Source organism: Pituophis catenifer, unplaced genomic scaffold (genome assembly GCF_029215685.1).
Source record: "Pituophis catenifer annectens isolate HBS135680 unplaced genomic scaffold, rPitCat1.0.hap2 SCAF_1, whole genome shotgun sequence".
Taxonomy (NCBI): domain Eukaryota; kingdom Metazoa; phylum Chordata; class Lepidosauria; order Squamata; family Colubridae; genus Pituophis; species Pituophis catenifer.
The window spans coordinates 443,083-464,633 of NW_027256881.1; the positions used below are offsets into that span (position 1 = coordinate 443,083).

Genomic DNA, 21,551 nt, shown 5'->3' on the forward strand with positions numbered 1-21,551 from the left:
AAACAACAGGAACTTCCGGTTAGAAATAGCAGCTCCTATTGGCTTTCAATGGGGGGAAGGGGATTTTCTGTACCGGAAGATTGAGTCCGCGTGGAAGCGGGTCTCCGGCAATGTTGAGTCTGTGACGCTATCAGACGGCGACACGCCGCGACAAAATAAAATAGCTGACAATCGCAGAACTCGTGTTACCTCCGCGATCTTTTGAGAGACCAAAATGAAGGCGAGACGCGCGTTACACTTTGTCTTCAAAGTCGGCGACAGAGCTCAGACCATCCGTTTTTACCGAGAGCTACTGGGCATGCGCGTAAGTAGGTGGGGGAGGCGACCAGAGACCCGAGAAAACGCGGAGGGCTTGGAACCTAAGAAATGACGTCATCGCCATCTGCCCTCTGAGGCGGAAGTCCACCGAGAATTGATTCCCTAGAGCGGCCACTAAGCTACGGCTACCTGTTGCATCCAAGTTTCCTTGGCTAACGTCGTTTGCTTTCGCCAATCATAACTTTAAAGATTTACATTTAAATTGTTTTCTCTGCACTAAGTAAGACCGTAGTCACTTGTCCATGTACAGGGAGTCCTTGACTTACAACAATTCATTTAGTGACCGTTCAAAATTACAACGGCACTGAAAAATTGACTTAGGACCCTGTTTCACACTTACGACCGTTGCAGCATCTCCGTGGGCACGTGATCAAAATTCAGACACTTGGCAAACCGACTCATATTTATGACAGTCGCAGTGTCCCCGGGTCACGTGATCCTCTTTTGCGATCTTCTGACAAGCAAAATCAATGGGGAAGCCAGATTCACTTAACAACCAGGTTACTAACATCTTACTAACTACATACTACATACTACCTACATACTAACTTTTTTTTTTTTTGCTGTAAGCTGCCCAGAGTCTCTAGGGAGTTGGGCGGCATAGAAATGCAACTAACTAACTAACTAACTATATACTACTAACTACAGCAGTCCTTCACTTAACGAATGTGGCAAGGAAGGTCATAAAATGAGGCAAAAAACTCACCTAACAACTGTTTTGCCTAAGCAACAGAAATTTTGGGCTCAGTTTGGGGGGTCGTAAGTCAAGGACTTACTATGTAGAAATACATTTTGTAAATAAATCAGTTTCAAGAGACACTTGCCTGTGGCTCTCTCTCTCTCTCTGTGCAAGTGATTTGAATCTCAATCCATCGGAATAGAGCTGGAAGGGACCTTGGAGGTCGTCTAGTCCAACCCTCACTGCTCAAGCAGGAGATAGTAGACCATTTCAGAGAAAGGGATTGCAATTTTAGTGGATTGCAGTTTGCTTGGAGAGAGGTGGGTTTTTTTCCCCATATCCCCAAGTGGTTTGACATTGCCTCCTTCCTAGGGCTGGGAGAAAAGGGCTGGCTCAAAGTCACCTAGCTGGCTTTCCCCTTCAGACCAGTGGCTATCCTGTCTCTTCTTAAAACCTCCTGTGATGAAGCACTCACAACTTCTGGTGGCAAGCTGTTCCACTGGTTAATTGTCCTCACTGTTAGGTAGTTTCTCCTTAATTCCAGGTTGCTTCTCTCCTTGATTAGTTTCCATCCATTATTTCGTGTCCTGCCTTCAAGTGCTTTGGAGAATAGCTTGACTCCTTCTTCTTTGGGGCAGCCCCTCAAATACTGGAATACTGCTATCATGTCCCCTCTAGTCCTTCTTTTCTCTAGACTGACCAAATCCAAATCCTGCAACCGTTCTTCATAATTGTCTCCAGGCCTTTAATAATCTTAGTTGCTCTTCTCTGCACTTTTTCCAGAGTCTCGGTATCTTTTTTTGTAATGGGACCAAAACTGGATGCAGGATTCCAGTTGTGGCCTTACTAAGGCTTTATATAACGGTAGTAATAACTTCACGCGATCTTGATTTCTATCCCTCTGTTTACTGACCCAGTTTGATGTGGGCTTGATCCAACAGATCCTGAGGCATGAAGAATTTGAAGAAGGTTGCAAGGCCACCTGCAACGGGTATGTAGGTTTCATCCTGGCTACTCTTATCAAAGAAACTGACTGGATTTGGAGGGTTTACGGGCCCTGCTGTCTCACCAACGAGGAATGTATAGGGAACTACACAAGAGCCTTGGTAGTACAGTGGTTTAAAGCACCCTGTTATTAACACAGCTGCCTGCAATTACTGCAGGTTCGAATCTCACCAGGCTCAAGGTTGACTTAGCCTTCCATCCTTTCTAAGGTAGGTGAAATGAGGACCCAGTTTGTGGGGGCAATAAGCTGACTTTGTATAAATATACAAAAGTATGAAGGCTGTTGCTTAACGCATTGTAAGCCACCTTGAGTCTCCGGAGAAGGGCGGCATATAAATCAAATTTAAAAAAAACAAAAAACAACTAGGCAGAACTTCTCTACTCCTTTCTGCAGAGATTTTGACGCCTTATAATTGCAACCCTTCAGCAGGTATGATGATTTTACCTTCTGCGTTAGATTTATTTATTTATTTAATTAATTAATTTGATTTATATGCCGCCCTTCTCCGGAGACTCAGGGTGGCTTACAGTGCGTTAAGCAATAGCCTTCATACTTTTGTATATTTATACAAAGTCAGCTTATTGCCCCCACAATCCGGGTTCTCATTTTACCTACCTCGGAAGGATGGAAGGCTGAGTCAACCTTGAGCCTGGTGAGATTTGAACTCGCAGTAATTGCAGGCAGCTGGCAGCTAAGTGCTACTTAACAGCACTTTAGTCCGCTGCACTGCCAAGGCTCCCTAGGCTTTGGGTTGTCTTAGCTGCTGTGCAGGGAATCCTCGACATAGGACAGTTCTTTTAGTGACCGTCCGAAGTTACAACTGTTAGCAGAACGAAGAGACAAAACCCCTTGTCCCCTCTTGATTTAACTACTGGGAATTCATGGCATTCACACACAGAAAAGTCCACGCAATCCTAATCCTTCCAAGGGTTAACTGAAGTGCAGACCTTATCAGTTATTGGATTATTGCCAGGCCGGGAGCTTCCAGCTAAAAAGCCAGTGCTGAGATTCAGCCGGTTCGGGCAAAACGGTAGTTAAATTGCTGGCTGGCCCCGCCCCTTCCAGAAGTCCCCACACGCCCCATTTTGGCTCCCAGGTAAGTGCAGGGAGGCCTACTAAGCCCAAAACGGGGTGCAGGGGGTGTGCCCCTCCCCCGCGGCCCGTTTTCACTCCCAGGAGGCTGCAGAGAAGCCTACTAGGCCCGAAACGGGGCATTGGGGGAGCGGCACCCCTCCCTCGCGGCCCGTTTTTGCTCCCAGTGGTGTGCGGGAGGCGACGTGCTGCCTGTCACACACCTCTGGTCACGCCCACTGTGACCACGCCCACCCAGCCGGTCTTAAGGGCAGAGAACCAGTTGTTAAATTATTTGAATCCCACCACTGCACAAAGCTGTATATTAAACTCTCTCAAGCAGGCTCCGAGACACGAAACACAATGAGCAAAATCTTCAGAAATACGAACGGTTGTCTCCTACGACCACCACTCCCCTTTCCTTCTATTTATTCCCCAGCCAGGGAGGGGCCATTCAGCATCCACATGTGCTTTGCTTCCCGAGTCGACTCCTTGTCCTCCGTTGTTCTCCTCTCCTAACTGCTCTGCGCATACGCGCATCTGGAACAGGGCCCAGCTGTTCTTCCTCCTCACTCATATCCGCCTCCAAAGGCAGCTGGGAAATGTCCGATGGCCCTGGCTCTCTCTCTCTGCTTCCGACGCAGAGCATCCATCAGAGCCTTCCCCAGACTCCAGGACTGGCCCAAGTTCCTCCCCAACCCCCTCATCATCCGAGCTGGCAGCTGGCGGGCCATAACAACAACATTGGAAAAAAGTCACTTTTGACTGTTTTTTTTTTTAATTTGATTTATATGCCGCCCTTCTCCGGAGACTCAGGGAGGCTTACAGTGCGTTAAGCAATAGCCTTCATGCTTTTGTACATTTATACAAAGTCAGCTTATTGCCCCCACAAACTGGGTCCTCAATTTACCTACCTTAGAAAGGATGGAAGGCTGAGTCAACCTTGAGCCTGGCGAGATTTGAACCTGCAGTAATTGCAGGCAGCTGGTCTTGATAACAGGGTGCTTTAAACCACTGTACTACCAAGGCTCCTATTTGTCTCACTAATGATCATTGCAGTTTAATGACCGTGTGAATCACAAATCAGCTGAAGGGATTTGCTTAACAACCGTGGCAAAAAAAAAAGGTCATAAAATGGGGCACACCTCGTTTAACAACTGCCTCGTTTATCAATGGAAATTCTTGTTCCATCTGTGGTCATAAGGCGAGGCCTACTTGTAAACTCAAGGCTGTTCTGAGGGAAGCATAAGATGTTTTACTTGTGATGCTGTTCCTGTAAACAACTTAAGCTGAATATGTTTCTAGTCCCTATGATGGCAAATGGAGTAAAACTATGGTGGGCTACGGACCGGAGGATGGCCACTTCGTCGCCGAGCTAACTTACAACTACGGTGTTGGGAATTACCAGCTTGGCAATGATTTCCTGGTAAGTGTTATTCCCAGTGTGGCTTTGTCTATTGTTATATAATCTGGAATTTGCATAAAAAGGAATAAGGGTATTACAGATTGTCCTCCACTTACAACTATTTGTTTAGTGACTGTTCGACATTACGACAGCACTGAAAAAAGTGACTTATGACAGCTTTTTTTTTCACACTTACGACTGTTGCAGCATCCCCGTGGTCATGTGATCAAAATTCAGACGCTTGGCAACTGACTCGTATTTACGACAGTTGCAGTGTTCTGGGGTCACGTGATCCCCTTTTACGACCTTCTGACGAGCAAATTCAATGGGGAAGCCAGATTCACTTAACAACCGTGTAACTTACTTAACAACTGCTGCGCTTCCCTTAACAACGGTGGCAAGAAAAGTAAACTTTGGGGCAAAACTCAAGAACGGTCTTTCTTAACGAAAGAAATGTGGGGGTCCCTTGTGGTCATAAGCTGAGGACTATCTGGATGAAGATATTCCGTACTTTTTTCCCTCCTTCCAAAGTGCCGTGAATTTTTTTTAGCATTTTAAGGTTATTTTCATAATAGAATAGAATAGAATAGAATAGAATAGAATAGAATAGAATAGAATAGAATAGAGGAATGAAGAATGGAATAGAATAGAATAGAATAGAATAGAATAGAATAGAATAGAATAGAATAGAATAGAATAGAATAGAATAGAATAGAATAGAATAGAATAGAATAGAATAGAATAATGGAATGAAGAATGGAATGAAATGGAATAGAATAGAATAGAAGAATGGAGAATTTAATGGAATGGAATAGAATGGAATAGAATAGAATAGAATAGAATAGAATAGAATAGAATAGAATAGAATAGAATAGAATAGAATAGAATAGAATAGAATAGAATAATGGAATGGAGTGGAGTGGAGTGGAGTGGAATGGAATGGAATGGAATGGAATGGAATGGAATGGAATGGAATGGAATGGAATGGAATGGAATGGAATAGAATAGAGGAATGAAGAATGGAATAGAATAGAATAGAATAGAATAGAATAGAATAGAATAGAATAGAATAGAATAGAATAGAATAGCACCTTGGAGGTCATCTAGTCCAACCCCCTGCTTAGGCAGGAAACCCTACACCACTTCAGACAAATGGTTTAGAATTTTAGAATTGTAAGCCGCTCAGAGTCACTTGGTTGAGTTATTATTATTATTTATTGAATTTCTATACCGCCCTTCTCCCGAAGGACTCAGGGCGGTGAACAGAATAAGATTTCATATACATATAATAATTCTCTTTTTTTTTTATAAACAGTAAATAATAAATTGAGTCAACTTAGTGTATCTGCTAAGACCAGATAACTAAGAGTTGGGCAGCTTCACAAAATGAATGAATGAATGAATATTAACATCTGATCAGTAGATGTTATTTGTGCCTGAGGAAACCCATAACAGGATGAAAACTCTTACTAGCGTAGATGTCGCTTTACCGACGGCCTCCCATAGGCCCACCGCTCAACATTTTGACGGCGCTGAAAACAATTTAACTTTGCAGCCAAAGTGCACATCAGTTGGTTCTTGTGATAACAAAATAACAGAGTTGGAAGGGACCTTGGAGGTCTTCTAGCTCAACCCCCTGCTGAAGCAGCAAACCTTATACCATTTCAGACAAAGTTATGGCATTTGCAGTGTCCCACAATCACATGGCCATGCTTTATCATGGTTTTGCCGATAAATTAGCAGTTATGTTTGTCCAATCTCTTCTTAAAAGCCTCCAGTGTTGGAGCATTTACAACTTCTGGTGGCAAGCAGTTCCACTGGTTACTTGTCCTCACTGTTAGGACATTCCTCCTTAATTCTAAGTTGCTTCTTTTCTTGATTAGTTTCCACCCGTTGTTTCTTGTCCTGCCTTCTGGTGCTTTGGAGAATAGCTTGACTCCCTCTTCTTTGTGGCAACCCCTGAGATATTGGAACACTGCTATTATATCTCCCCTCGTCCTTCTTTTCATTAAACTGGACATACCCAGTTCCTGCAACCGTTCTTCATATGTTTTAGCCTCCAGTCCACTAATCATCTTCGTTTCTCTTCTCTGCACTCTTTCTAGAGTCTCCACATCTTTTTTTTAATTATTTTTTTTCTCGTGCTTATACAGGGGATGACCGTTGCCTCGAGCCAGGCTGTGAAAAATGCCAGAAAATTACAGTGGCCGCTGAAGGAGACCTCAGCAGGCATTTATGAATCAGAAGCCCCAGGAGGATATAAGTTCTTTCTGGAAGACAAAGAACGAGGCCAAGAAGGTAAGGAGCAGAACAGAATAATGAGGCTGCCGCCATTCTGTTTGCACATTTGAAGCCTAAATTCGGGGGAAGATGATAGAACGTCTTCAAGAGCTTTGAAGAATGATGAATGAAGAGCACCTCTTTATAAATCGTTAAGTTAAGACCACAACAGGAATACAGGTAGTCCTCGACTTACAACAGTTGACTTAGTGACCATTACGTCACTGAAAAATGACTTACGTGTTGCGACCAAGGCCCAAGTAGTTATTGCCAGACACAATCAGTCCTAAATGAACATATTTTATTAGAACAGCTGAGAATTACGTTCATTCTCAGCTTAGTCCAAATTAATTCCAAAACAAGTTCAGAAAAAGTCCTTCGGCCTTATCACAAACCTTTATCTTCTTTGGCACCCTGCCAAAGGCTTTTCATGGCAAAGCCCCACAAAGTTCAGGAACAAGACAAGAAACAAATGTAGCAACGTTGCTTTCCTACAAAGAGCCCAAGAGTTTGCTGCTCTTTTAAGCCTTATGGGAGGGGCCAATCATCTCCTGGCCTTACTCCTGAGTCGTCCTTTTTGCTTTTTGCTGCTCTTGCCTTCTGGCAGCTCTCCGCATGCGCGCACTACGAACAGGCTCCTCCTGTTCCTCTGCCTCTCTGCTGTCCGACTCTGGAGGCTCCGGAGTCCGTGCATTGCTCCCAGATGGCCCTCGCCCCATCTCTGCCTCTAATGCAAAGCCCTCGTCCGAGCCTTCCCCAGCCTCCAGGACTGGCCCATGGTCCTCCCCAGCCTCCTCACTGTCTGACTCCGCTGCCAGCTCCGCAGCAAAGTAAACAGGGAAGCCAGATTCACTTAACAACTGTATTGCTAACTTAACAACTGCAGTGATTCATTTAACAACGGTGGCAAGAAAGGTTGTAAAATGGAGCAAAATTCACCTCAGAAATGTCTCACTTAGCCACAGAAATTTGGGCTCAAATTGTGGACATTAGTTGAGGACTACCTATACACGTACGGCATCCAGTTATGGTCCCCACGTTACAAAAAAGATGTTGAGACTTTAGAAAAAGTGGAGAGAAGAGCAACTAAGATGATTAAAGGCCTGGAGACGAAAACATACGAAGAATATGGCCAATATTTGGCCAATCTAGAGAAAAGAAGGACTTGGGGGGACATGATAGCAGTATTCCAGTATTTGAGGGGCTGACAAAGAGGAAGGAGTCAATTTATTCCCCAAAGCTCCTGAAGGCAGGACAAGAAGCAACAGGTGGAAACTAATGAAGGAGAGAAGCAACCTGGAATGAAGGAGAAACTTCCTAACAGCGAGGACCATTTAACCACTGGAACAGCTTGCCACCAGAAATCGTGGGCGCTTCATCACTGGAGGTTTTTAAGAAGAGATTAGACAACCATTTGTCTGAAATGCTATAGGGCAATGCCAGGAGCCGGGGGGGTCATGCGCGTGCGTGCCCACACCCATAATTCTATGCGCCCCACCCCCATGCACGACCAACCCCACGTTCCCTCCGCTCCTGGCATGTGATGGCCCGGTGAGCCTGTTTTTCTTTCTCCCCAGGCTCCAGAGCATTTCTAGGAGTCAGGGGAGGGCGAAAACGGCCTTTCCCACCCCACTCCCAAGGCCCTCCGGAGGCTGGAAATGGCCCATTTGCCAACTTCCGGTGGGACCGGAAGGCCTGTTTTTTTGCTCTCCCCAGGCTCCAAGCCTTTCTAGGAACCTGGGGAGGGCGAAAACAGCCTTCCGCCAGGCCGGGCTATCAACATAATAATTTTAAATTGGGGTATTTTAAATTTCTGGGGTTTTAAATTGAGCCGAATTTATTTAATAATTTTAAATTTTTAATTGATGTTTGTCTTGTGTTTTTAAATAGGCTGTACACCGCCCTGAGTCCTTCGGGAGAAGGGCGGTATAGAAATAAAATTATATTTATACTTATAGTTCCCCGCTGGAAGTTGGCAAACAGGCCGTTTCTGGCCTCTGGAGGGCTTCCGGGGGGAGGGGGAGGCCATTTTCGCCCTCCCCAGACTCCTAGAAAGGCTCTGGAGGCTGGAGAGAGAGAAAATCAGCTGGCTGGCGCACGCATGTGTGCCGGAGCTGAGCTCGCGTGCCCACCGAAATGGCTACGCATGCCACCTGTGGCACCTGTGCACAGAGGTTCGTCTCCTGCTTGAGCAGAGGGTTAGACGAGAAGACGTCCAAGGTCCCTTCGAGCTCTATTCTATTCTAAGCACTCAGATATCCTTCAGATGCAGTTGGGAAACCATGGGACTCACTGCCGGTTGGGATTTAGTGGTGAAGGCCTCTGGCTGACCCAGGCGAGGATCCGAATGTCTCAGGGTGAATCTGCTCCAGGGCGAGATGCAGTGGTGGGTTCCTCCCGGTTCGGTCCGGTTCGGCCGAGCCGGTAGCAGTGACGATGACGTCACCGAAACGGTTCTCCCCCCCATGCCCTCCCACACCTCCCCACATTATTCTTACCTTTTATTTGGTCCCACCCCCAATCTATTGCTGCCTCCTGAGTCCCAGCTGATGACTAGAGGGAAAAAAACTGTTGAAACTCTTGTGGCGGGGCTTCAAAGGGCCGCCCTACAGCTGATCAGTGTTAAAAGCAAACAAATGAGTCGGGTCATAAGTGCGAGGACTGGTCGTAAGTGCGAGGACCTTCCAGAAATGACTGGCCAGCTAGCCACGCCCACCTAGTCACATGACCTCCAAGCCACGCCCACAAAATAAGCCACGCCCACAGAACCGGTAGTAAAAAAAATTAGAACCCACTCCTGGCGAGATGTTTTGAGTGGCCAGGGTGGCCCCCCAGGTCACCTTATCCTGCCACAAAGTCTAGACTTGAGCCCATCTATGTTGTTGTTGTTACCTTCCAGATCCGGTGTTGAAGGTAACCCTGGCTGTATCCAACCTGTCGAAATCGGTGGATTACTGGTCCAAATTGCTGGGCATGAAAGTGTATGAGAAGGACGAAGGCAAGAAGAAAGTTTTGCTCGGTTATGCCGATAACCAGGTGAGGTTGATGTTCTTAGGGTAGTGTTTCTCCACCTTAGAAACTTGAAGGTGGGTGGACTTCAGCTCCCAGCATTCCTCAGCCTGCGTGCTTTAAGATACCTGGACTTCAATTCCCAGCATTCCTCAGCCTGCCTGCTTTAAGATATCTGGACTTCAATTCCCAGCATTCCTCAGCCTGCATGCTTTAAGATGTCTGGACTTCAGTTCCCAGCATTCCTCAGCCTGCATGCTTTAAGATGTCTGGACTTCAATTCCCAGCATTCCTCAGCCTCCATGGTTTAAAATGTCTGGACTTCAATTCCCAGCATTCCTTAGCCTGTGTGGTTTAAGATGTCTGGACTTCAATTCCCAGCATTCCTTAGCCTGCGTGATAATCCCAGATAAGCAGGGATTAATACCAGACAAACACTCAAGCAGAAAATAAGTAGAAAACCACTCTCCCAAGACAGACAAACTACAACAAAACTGTCCGTCACAATATACAATTCAGAAGTTTTTGCATCCTGAAACCAGATTGGTAGCTGTGTGAAAACTGACCGGTGTCAGTTTTTTGTGTGGGTTTTTTTTTTTTTTTTTGTAAACCCAAATGTTCTTATTTTTATTTCTTTTTTGATTCTAGTGTAAACTCGAGCTGCAAAGCATCGGCCAGGATGTGGATCACGGCACAGCCTTCGGACGAATTGCTTTCTCTTGCCCGAAGGAAGAGGTGAGATCGCGGTGCGACAGGCACAAAGGTTTATTTTGCCCTTTACAAGTGGTCCTCATTTTACGACCTCAATTGAGCCCCAAATATTTCCATTGCTAAGCAAGCCAGTTGCTAAGTAAGCTTTGTCCTGCTTTTGTGACCTTTTTTTTTTGCCACAGTTGTTAAAAGAATCACGCAGTCGTTAAGTGAATCCAGTTTCCCCCATTGGCTTGGCTTCTCGGAACGAGCCAAGGAAGGTCACAAATGGGGGGTCACATAACCCCAAGGTGCTGCAACCGTCATAAGTACATGCCAGTTGCCAATCGCTCCCAATTTTGATCACATGGCCACAGGGATGCCACAGGGGCCGTTGTAAGTGTGAAAAATGGTCATGTCATTTTTTTGATACCGTTGTAACTTCAAACAATCACTAAACCAATGGATGGAAGTCAAAGACTTATCTGGCTGTTTATAGTACAAAGTCAGGAGTGAGGAAGGATTTTGAGCAATGTTTTGAAAACGATTTCTTTTTACGTTTGAGGGAAAAAAAATTGTTTTGAAAATATTTTCTTTTTACGTTTTGAAAATCTTTTTAGGTTTTAAAAAACTCCAGGTTTCGAAAAACATTTTTACATTTTCAAAATTCTTTTTGCATTTTGAAAATATTTTATTTTTATGTTTTGAAAAGGTTTTTCGGTTTTGAAAATTCGATGTTTAGAAAATCTTTTTACGTTTTAAAAAAGCTCTAGGTTTCGAAAAACATTTTTACATTTTCAAAATTCTTTTTACATTTTGAAAATACTTTGTTTACGCTTTGAACGTGCTTTCTTTTCATGTTTTTGGAAAATCTTTTTATGTTATGAAAATACTTTCTTTTTACGTTTGGAAAATCTTTTTATGTTTTAAAAACTCTTTTTACGTTTTGAAAAACCTTTTTAGATTTTCAAAATACTTTGTTTTGAAAATATTTTGTTTATGCTTTGAAAACACTTTCTTGTTCTGAAAATCATTTTATGTTATGAAAATTCTTTCTACGTTTTGAAAATCTTTTTACGTTTGGAAAATCTTTTTACATTTCGAAAAACCTTTTTAGATTTTCAAAATACTTCCTTTTTACCTTTCGAAAATACTTCGTTTACGCTTTGAACATGTTTTTCTTTTCATGTTCTGAAAATCATTTTATGTTGTGAAAAGACTTTCTTTTTACATTTGGAAACCCTTTTTACGTTTCAAAAAACCTTTTTACAATTTCAAAATACTTTTTTACGGTTTGAAAATGCTTTCTTTTCATGTTCTGAAAATCATTTTATGTTATGAAAATTCTTTATGTTTTGAAAATCTTTTTACGTTTTAAAAGCTCTTTTTGCATTTTGAAAATATTTTATTTTTATGTTTTGAAAAGGTTTTTCTGTTTTGAAAATTCGATGTTTTGAAAATCTTTTTATGTTTTAAAAAAGCTCTAGGTTTCGAAAAACATTTTTACATTTCCAAAATTCTTTTTACATTTTGAAAATACTTTGCTTACGCTTTGAACGTGCTTTCTTTTCATGTTTTGGAAAATCTTTTTATGTTATGAAAATACTTTCTTTTTACGTTTGGAAAATCTTTTTACGATTCGAAAAACCTTTTTAGATTTTCAAAATACTTTTTTATGTTTTGAAAATACTTTGTTTACGCTTTGAAAACACTTTCTTCTCATGTTCTGAAAATCCCTTTACGTTATGAAAATTCTTTCTATGTTTTGAAAATCTTTTTATGTTATGAAAATACTTTCTTTTTACGTTTGGAAAATCTTTTTACGATTCGAAAAACCTTTTTAGATTTTCAAAATACTTTTTCATGTTTTGAAAATACTTTGTTTACGCTTTGAAAACCCTTTCTTCTCATGTTCTGAAAATCACTTTACGTTATGAAAATTCTTTCTACGTTTTGAAAATCGTTTTACATTTTAAAAACTCTTTTTTTACGTTTCGGAAAACCTTTTTACATTTTCAAAATACCTTTTTACGGTTTGAAAATGCTTTTCTTTTCATGTTCTGAAAATCTTTTTGTGTTATGAAAATACATTCCTTTTACGTTTCGAAAATGCTTTCTTTTCATGTTCTGAAAATCTTTTTATGTTATGAAAATACATTCCTTTTACGTTTTGAAAATGCTTTCTTTTCATGTTTTGAAAATACTTTCTGGAAGGGGAGGGCTATTGTTTGCAGCAAATTGACTGTGCCTCTTTTATATTTGGCCTCCTCTCTTCCCCGCTCCCCAAATGTCTTCTTCCTTGCATCCTGTTTGCCAAGTTGCCGGTTATTGAAGCCTTAATGAAAAAGGAGAACCAGAAAATTTTGACGCCTCTTGTGAGCCTGGACACACCTGGGAAAGCAACAGTGCAAGTCGTCATTTTGGCCGATCCTGTAAGTGCCCTTAAAATAAATATATGACTGGATTGGATGGAGCAGAGCTATGTTTATTTCCAGTCCCTGCCTTTCAGAGATAGACTGCTCCTCAACGTGAAGGCTCCACGGAAAAAAAAAGAATATGGCTAATACCCAGAGTGGCTGGTGATAACAGATAGTCCATGAGTGAGGACCACAGCTGAGCCCAAAATTTATGTTGCTAAGTGAAACATTTGTTATTAGGGAGTGACGCCACTTTTTACTTTACTTTACTTTACTTTTACTTTTATTTGATTTATATACCGCCCTACTCCCGAAGGACTCAAGGCAGTGAACAGCCAACAATAAAATACATACATACAAAATTTAAAAAGCAGAGATAAAATCAAATTTTATCTCTGATAAAATTTGATAGTACAGGGGTTTAGTGCACCCTGTTATTAACACAGCTGCCTGCAATTTCTGCTGGTTCGAATCTCTCCAAGGCTCAAGGTTGACTCAGCCTTCCATCCTTTCTAAGGTAGGTTAAATGAGGACCCAGTTTGTGGGGGCAATAAGCTGACTTTGTATAAATATACAAAAGGATGAAGGCTATTGCTTAACGCATTGTAAGCCGCCCTGAGTCTCCGGAGAAGGGCGGCATATAAATCAAAAAAATTTTTTTAAAAAAAAAATAGATTGGCCCAGACAGATTTAAAACCCCAATCAATTTAAAACAAATTTAAACTTTGAATATTAAAAATACTAAAAAGATATTAAAAAAACGACTTTTGTGGCCACAGTTTTTTAAAGCGAGTCGTTTCATTTGTTAAGTGAGTCACATGATTGTTAAGTGAATCTGGATTCCCTATTGGCTTTGCTTGTCAGAAGGTCGCAAAAAGTGATCATGTGACACCCCCCCCCCCCCCCGGGACATTGCAACCATCATAAATATGAACTATTTGCCAAGCGTCTGAATTTTACGTGAACATGGGAATGCTGCAAAGGTGGTTAGGGTGAAAAACGGTCGTCAGTCACTTTTTTCAGTGCCGTAGTAACTTTGAACTGAGTGGTGCAGTGGCCTAGAGATCAGGAGGCTGTGAGTTCGATCCCAGGTAGAGGCAGATATTTCTCTCTCTGGGCACGATGTGAATATATCTGCTGAATAGAACTCCGCACTGGCGACAGGAAAGGCATCCGGCCAGTAAACGCTCAGCTCCATTCAGTTGCCCACGACTCTACCCCGCAAGGGATGACGGGGTCGTTAAATGAAGGTGGTGGTAACTTGGAACCCTCGCTAAATGAACCGTTGTAAGCCGAGGACTATCCTGTATTGTATTCTCCACCGATTTGCTTCCTCCTTAAAGAAACATTTTAAGTTCTGTCACGTGTTATGTGACTATGAAGTCCACCAAGGAGAAGTTTTGTGTGTGTGTGTCCTGATTCGACCAACTGTCCATTTTGCTGGTACATTCAGGAATCTAGTGGAAAACCAGAAATGTCTCTGTCTGCAAGATTCAGAATTTTTAAAATGGAATTTTAAAATCGGTCCAGTGGTGGGTTCCTCCTGGTTCAGCCCGGTTCAGCCGAGCCGGTAGCGGTGACGATATGACGTCTTCGACTTAACAACAGTTCATTGAGTGACCGTTCGAAGTTACAACGAGTGATTCACTTAACAACTGTGGCAAGATTGGTCGTACAGTGGGGCAAAACTCACAAATGTCTCACTTAGCAGCAGAAATGTTGGGCTCGGTTGTCGTAAGACAAGGACTACCTGCATATCCAAGGGAGACACATCGGAACCGGTCCTTAAGTGACCGGTTGCAAGCCAAGAACTACCTATATCATTGATGGCTAACCTTTTTTTTCCTCGGGTGCCGAAAGCGCACATGTGTGTGCGACAGTGCACGCACGCGTGCCCACACCCATAATGCAATGCCTCCCACGTGCCCTGCGCATGCATGCGCGCCCCGTGTTTCCCCACTCCCTGCGCATACGCGTGTGACCCCATTCCTCCACCTCCCGCGGTCCCCTCCACCACACATGCGTGTGTGTCCCCGGCCTATTTTTGGTCCCAGGAGGCTTCACAGAGTCCTGCTAGGCCCAAAATGGGGATGGAGGGCACACCGCAACCCCCCTCCCCCCGTGCATGCGTTCACGCCCCCACGACTCCCTGCATTTGTGTGCACGACCTCCCCCCAGTACCCCTCGCACATGCACGCGTGTCTCTGCAAACCAGTCAGTCAGTCGGCGGGAGGGAGGCATGCGTGCATACTCAGTGGAGCTGACCTAGGGCGATGGCTCCCGTGCCCGCATAGATGGCTCCGCGTGCCACCTGTGGCACCGGTGCCATACGTTCACCATCACGGACCTATAGAGTTTCGAAGACAGAAAATACATTTGTGCTGATCATCATCTCCACTTCGTGTTGGGCAACCCCCCCAATGATGTTGTCTCACTTGTGTTTTGTGGGTCTCCCTCTTCCATTTCTCGTAGGATGGCCACGAAATTTGCTTCGTCGGGGACGAGGCCTTCAGGGAGCTCTCCAAGGTGGACCCGAACGGCGAGAAGCTCTTGGACGAGGTGAGTTTGGGGGGGGGGGGGTGTCTTCTCTTCCAGGTCTCTGATAATGTGATGACCTGGGGGCACGGCACAGAGGCAATACAGGCAGCTGGCAGTTCAAACCGGCCCTTTATTGCTCCAAATTCCCCCCAAACGCTCCGTTTCTGGCCAGTCCCAGAGCCAAGTGATGACATATGCACACATACGCACCTCAAGCAGCCTCTGGCTGCAAATAGTCCACCCCAATACTGTGAGCACCACGGCTGCAAGCAAGAAAATCCAGCAGGCAAGTCGAAGAGTCCAGAAAGCCAAGAATCCCAAAATCAGGAAGGACTCCAGGAAAGGTCAAAGGTCGGCACTCAACACTCCAGGAATTCAGCATTTGTTCCTGACGAATGCTCCTCCCTACAGCATCTCCTTAAATCTCAGTCCCCAAGGTGTGTCTTGTGAAGAGGGGCGCGGCGCTCTCCTCCCGAGTAGTCGGGCCAGTCTGCGCCGTTCTCGCCTTCTCTCCGCTCTCCGTGCTCGAGGATCGGGAGGGAGCGGTTCCTGCTCAACGCCTGAGCTCTGTCTCATGTTCACTCTTCCACATCCTGCCCCTGTTCCTCCCTGCTTACAAGCCGTCCTAATTCTGAAAGGCCCTGGTCTGTTACTCGGCCTGCTCCTCCCCATCTTCCTCCGAAGCCAACGAAGCCGCCCCCTCAATCTCCATCGGCTTCAGTTCTAGCTTGCGGATTCAGGCTCCGGAGGTGGGACATGACAGATAAGCTCAGATCTCCACAAGAGAACCAGGGATGGTCAAAACTTTGAAACAATAGAAAATACTCGGTGATAGCTCGGCTTTTATATTTTAGCAACGGTTTGCTCTCCAAACTTGTTTCGATTCAGCTTCTGAACGTTTCGTTACCATCATCAGGATTTTCTCGTCCTACTCCTCTTTAGCTTAAAACTCTGAACTTCCTAGAAGGGACCTGAACATTTTGATTCCACGTGACTTTGAATGCTTCAAAGTCTTAAGTATGAGAAAAAGGTGATAAGTTTCTTTTTTTTTTCCCCAGGGCCCTCATAACTCTGGTCACTAATTTTTTTTTCCAAAAAAACAAAACAAAAGAAAAAAAAACCCTATTTCCTTTTCTATTTATGACTATAACTTTGATGCTTGTACCTTTACGATTTATATTCTTTTATTTAGTTCCCTGGTACGATTTATGCTGACTCTATCCCTAAGTCTTGTATCTTGTGATTTATGATGAATGTATTTTGATGATGACTGCGATCACGGGTGGGATTCAAATAATTTAATCTGCCCTAATGACCGGCTGGGTGGGCGTGGTCATGGGGGGGCGTGGCCAGGGGGTGTGACAGGCAGCACTCCGCCTCGTGTACCCCCCCCTGGGAGCAAGAACACGCTGCGGGGGGCGGGGGGCACCTCTCCGTGCCCCGTTTTGGGCCTAGCCTCCATGCACTTACCTGGGAGGCGAAATGGGGCACGTGAGGACTCCTGGAAGAAGATTTTTAGATTTTGGATTTTATTCGATTTATATACCGCCATACTCCCGAAGGACTCAGGGCGGTGAACAGCCACAGATAAAACACATAAATATAAAATTTAAAAGCAAAGTAAAACCGAATTAAACAATTTTGGCCCAAGACAGATTTAAAACACCCCAATAATTTAAAACAGGTTAAAATTTACATTTTAAAAAGGGAAAAAGGGAAAAGATTAGGCCAGGCCAGCCTGATGGAATAAAAAGGTTTTAAGAGCGCGGCGGATGGTGCGCAGATCCGGGATCCTCCGTATCTCCGGGGGGAGCTCGTTCCAGAGGGCAGGTGCCCCCACAGAGAAGGCTCTCCCCCTAGGGGACGCCAGTCGACATTGGCCGACGGCACCCGGAGGAGCCCCTCTCTATGAGAGCGTACCGGCCGGTGGGAGGCTATTGGTGGCAGCAGGCGGTCCAGTAGGTAACCAGGTCCTAAGCCATGGAGCGCTCTAAAGGTGGGGTGAAAGGGTGGAGCCAGCCAGCAATTTAGCTACCGTTTTGCCCGAACCGGCCTGAACTAGTTGAATCCTACCGACTATGATCATGATTTATCACTTATAGCTTTTATGTGCAATGTGAGCTTATGCAGCGAAGACAAATTCCTTGTGTGTCCAATCACACTTGGCCAATAAAGAATTCTATTCTATTCTATTCTATTCTATTCTATTCTATTCTATTCTATTCTATTCTATTCTATTCTATTCTATTCTATTCTATTCTTTCCTAATTCTATTCTTTCCTAATTCTATTCTATTCTACTCTACTCTATTCTATTCTTTCCTTATTCTATTCTATTCTATTCTACTCTACTCTACCCTACTCTACTCTACTCTATTCCATTCCATTCCATTCCATTCCATTCTATTATTTCCTAATTCTATTCTATTCTATTCTATTCTATTCTATTCTATTCTATTCTATTCTATTCTATTCTATTCTATTCTATTCTATTCTTTCCTAATTCTGTTCTATTCTATTCTACTCTACCCTACCCTACCCTACTCTACTCTACTCTACTCTATTCCATTCCATTCCATTCCATTCTATTATTTCCTTATTCTATTCTATTCTATTCTATTCTATTCTATTCTATTCTATTCTATTCTATTCTATTCTATTCTATTCTATTCTTTCCTAATTCTATTCTATTCTACTCTACTCTACTCTATTCTGTTCTATTCTATTCCATATGAATTATTGTAAGTCGGAAATACTATTTATTTAATTTTTCTTCCTTGCAGGCAATGGCGGCCGATAAGAGCCACGAGTGGTTTGCCAAACATAACCGCCCGAAGCCTTCGGCGTAACCCACCTACGATTCCCTTCTGAGCCTGGCAAACCGGAAGCTTAAATTCCACCTCTACGGTATTGCCAGATATTTTTCCTTTTTCTTAAAGTTTCTTTTCCCCGCCTCTTCTGGGTCCTTGCAGGGTTTCACGATGAGGGTCATTGTGTCATTGTGTGTTCCAGTCAATGCAACCCAGAGCTTCCCACCAGACCCAGTTGTGATGGGCGTTGTCTTGTTGTTTTGCACAATTACTTTTTCTCATTCCGCTGAAAAATGCATCCGTTGAATTTTGGCTGGGAAATTACTCGGAAGGGATTGCAAGGAAGATCTCGAGCTGTCCAGGCCTGCTGGCTAAAATGGAGATTTTTTTTGTGTGTGTGTGTGTGTGTGTGTTTCCCCCAAACCTTCAATTTAATTCTAGCAAATTGGCATTCCTCTCCGTTTAACGTGGCTCGAATTTTGAGTGGATAGATCGACAGTGCCAGATTTTGGCGCAGAGATTCCATGTGCTATACTTTCAGCCCGGCAAGATATTGATTGCAACTGCCGTTAAGACTTTTTTGGCTTGCCCCTTTGGGCTTTTTTCTCTTCCCTTCCACCCCAAGCATTAAGTGCATATTCCATCCGACTCAAGATTTATGAACCGTAGAGGCAGCTCCAAGAAGTCACAAACGCTAAACCTGGTTTACAGGCCAATTGCGGAGGAAAAAAAAAAACTGATGTTGAGAATTAACATTGGCCTGCAAAATCTCGAATGTGAGCTCTGTGGAATTTAAAAGACAACTTATGAAAAGTGTTTGTATATGTCTGTTTCTTTCTTGCAGAGAGTTGCTTGTCAATAGCAATAGCATTTACACTTATATACCTACTTCATAGTGTTTTGCATCCTTCTCTAAGAGGTTTACAGAGTCAGCCTCTTGCCCCCAAGAATCTGGGTCCTCATTTTACCGACCTCGGAAGGACGGAAGGCTGAGTCAAATTTGAGCTGGTCAGGATCGAACTCCTGACTGTGAGCAGAGTTAGCTTGCAATATTGCATTACAACAAGTGTGTCACCATGCAGCACTTACAACTTATATACTGCTTTATACTTCTGTACAGCCCTCTCTAAGCGGTTTACAGAGTCGGCCTCTTGCCCCTCCAACAATCTGGGTCCTCATTTGACCGACCTCGGAAGGACGGAAGGCTGAGTCAAATTTGAGCTGGTCAGGATCAAACTCCTGACTGTGAGCAGAGTTAACTTGCAATACGGCCTTATAACAACTGTGCCACCATGCCTTCCTTCCTTCCTTCCTCCCTCCCTCCCTCCCTCCCTTCTCTCTTCTCTTCTCTTCTCTTCTCTTCTCTTCTCTTCTCTTCTCTTCTCTTCTCTTCTCTTCTCTTCTCTTCTCTTCTCTTCTCTTCCCTTCCCTTCCCTTCCCTTCCCTTCCCTTCCCTTCCCTTCCCTTCCCTTCCCTTCCCTAGCAATAGCATTTAGACTTATATACTGCTTCATAGTGCTTTGCAGCCCTCTCTAAGCGGTTTACAGAGTCAGCCTCTTGCCCCCCAACAATCTGGGTCCTCATTTTACCCACCTCGGAAGGACAGAAGGCTGAATCAAAACTGAGTCGATCAAACTCCTGACTGTGAGCAGAGTTAGCTTGCAATATTGCATTACAACAAGTGTGTCACCATGCAGCACTTACAACTTATATATACTGCTTTATACTGCTTTACAGCCCTCTCTAAGCCGTTTACAGAGTCAGCCTCTTGCCCCCCCAACAATCTGGGTCCTCATTTGACCGACCTCGGAAGGACGGAAGGCTGAATCAACCTTGAGCTGAGTCAGGATCGAACTGGTGGCAGTGGGCAGAATTACCTTGCAATACTGCATTCTAACCACCAGGGCTCCTACAGCCATAATACGGGAACTATCACTTCATGTAGAATCTGGGACGGTGGAGTCAAGAGAGGAATAAGCCTGGAGTCCTTACGTTCCCACAAATTCTACCCCTCTTCAATTCGGTAATTGACTCTTACCTAGCACCAATTTGGTGCTGACAGTTGACTAGATTCTTGTGTGCAAGTAGTCCTTGACCTACAACCATTCATTTAGTGACCATTCGAATAGCAAAGGCAAAAGCATTTAGATAGTGCTTTACAGTCCTCGCTAAGTGGCTTACGCTGTCAGCCTATTTTGCAACCGTCTTGCTTAGCAACAGAAATGTTGGGCTCCATTGTGGTCGTATGTCGAGGACTGCCTGTATTTCTCGTTCCGGCCTTCCGGTGCTTTGCAGAATAAGTCTTGACGTAGCACCATCCGGTCCTAGCACATGCTAGCTAACTAAGCCTTTAACAACTCAGCCAAGAATTTGGAGGCACAAAGACAGGGGTGAAATGCTCCCGGTTCGGACCGGATCGCCCGATCCGGTAGCGATGGAGGCGGGTGGTTCGGAGAACCGGTAGCAAAAATCTCTGCCCACACCCATACCCACCTGAGCCGCACAATCATCAGAGGCTTTTTTTTTTTACTTTTAAAAGCATTTTTTCTACAACCTCTTTGGCCGAAAAAATGTTTTTAAAAGTAAAAAACATGAGTCTCTGATGATCGCGCAGCTCAGCTGGGATCCTCAAAGGCTTTTAAAAGCATTTTTTTCTACAACCTCTTCAGAGGTTGTAGAAAAAAATGCTTTAAAAGCCTCTGAGGATCCCAGCTGAGTTGCCTGATCGGCAGAGGCTTTTTTTCTTTTAAAAGCCTCTGAAGATCCAAGCTGAGTTGCCTGATAGGAAGAGGCTTTTTTTTTCTTTTAAAAGCCTCTGACGATCCAAGCTGAGTTGCCTGATTGGCAGAGGCTTTTTTTCTTTTAAATGCCTCTGACGATCCAAGCTGAGTTGCCTGATCAGCAGAGGCTTTTTTTCTTTTTTCTTTTTTTTATTAATTTGATTTATATGCCGCCCTTCTCCGGAGACTCAGGGCGGCTTACAATGCGTTAAGCAATAGCCTTCATACTTTTGTATATTTTTACAAAGTCATCTTATTGCCCCCACAAACTGGGTCCTCAATTTACCTTCCTTAGAAAGGATGGAAGGCTGAGTCAACCTTGAGCCTGGCAAGATTCGAACTTACTAATTGCAGACAGCTGGAGTTAAATTACAATGCATTAGTCTGCTGAGCTATCCAGGCACCTTTTAAAAGCCTCTGAAGATCCAAGCTGAGTTGCCTGACCGTCAAAGGCATTTAAAAGAAAAAAAATCCCCTCTGACGATTGAGGCAACTCAGCTGGGATTGTCAGAGGCATTTAAAAGAAAAAAAGTCTCTGACGATCAGGCA

General features: G+C 43.9%; 1 protein-coding gene across 1 annotated transcript; it reads left to right on the forward strand.

Annotated features, from left to right (window-relative positions):
- Nucleotides 1–63: 63 nt before the first annotated feature.
- GLOD4 (glyoxalase domain containing 4) lies at nucleotides 64–19,038 on the forward strand. Its single transcript, XM_070931986.1, has 9 exons — nucleotides 64–304; nucleotides 1,939–1,988; nucleotides 4,380–4,500; nucleotides 6,633–6,777; nucleotides 9,659–9,795; nucleotides 10,417–10,503; nucleotides 12,777–12,890; nucleotides 15,348–15,434; nucleotides 18,196–19,038. Exons 1-9 carry the CDS (start codon nucleotides 215–217, stop codon nucleotides 18,259–18,261), a joined length of 897 nt encoding a protein of 298 aa, XP_070788087.1. The 5' UTR covers nucleotides 64–214; the 3' UTR covers nucleotides 18,262–19,038.
- The last annotated feature ends 2,513 nt before the right edge of the window (nucleotides 19,039–21,551 follow it).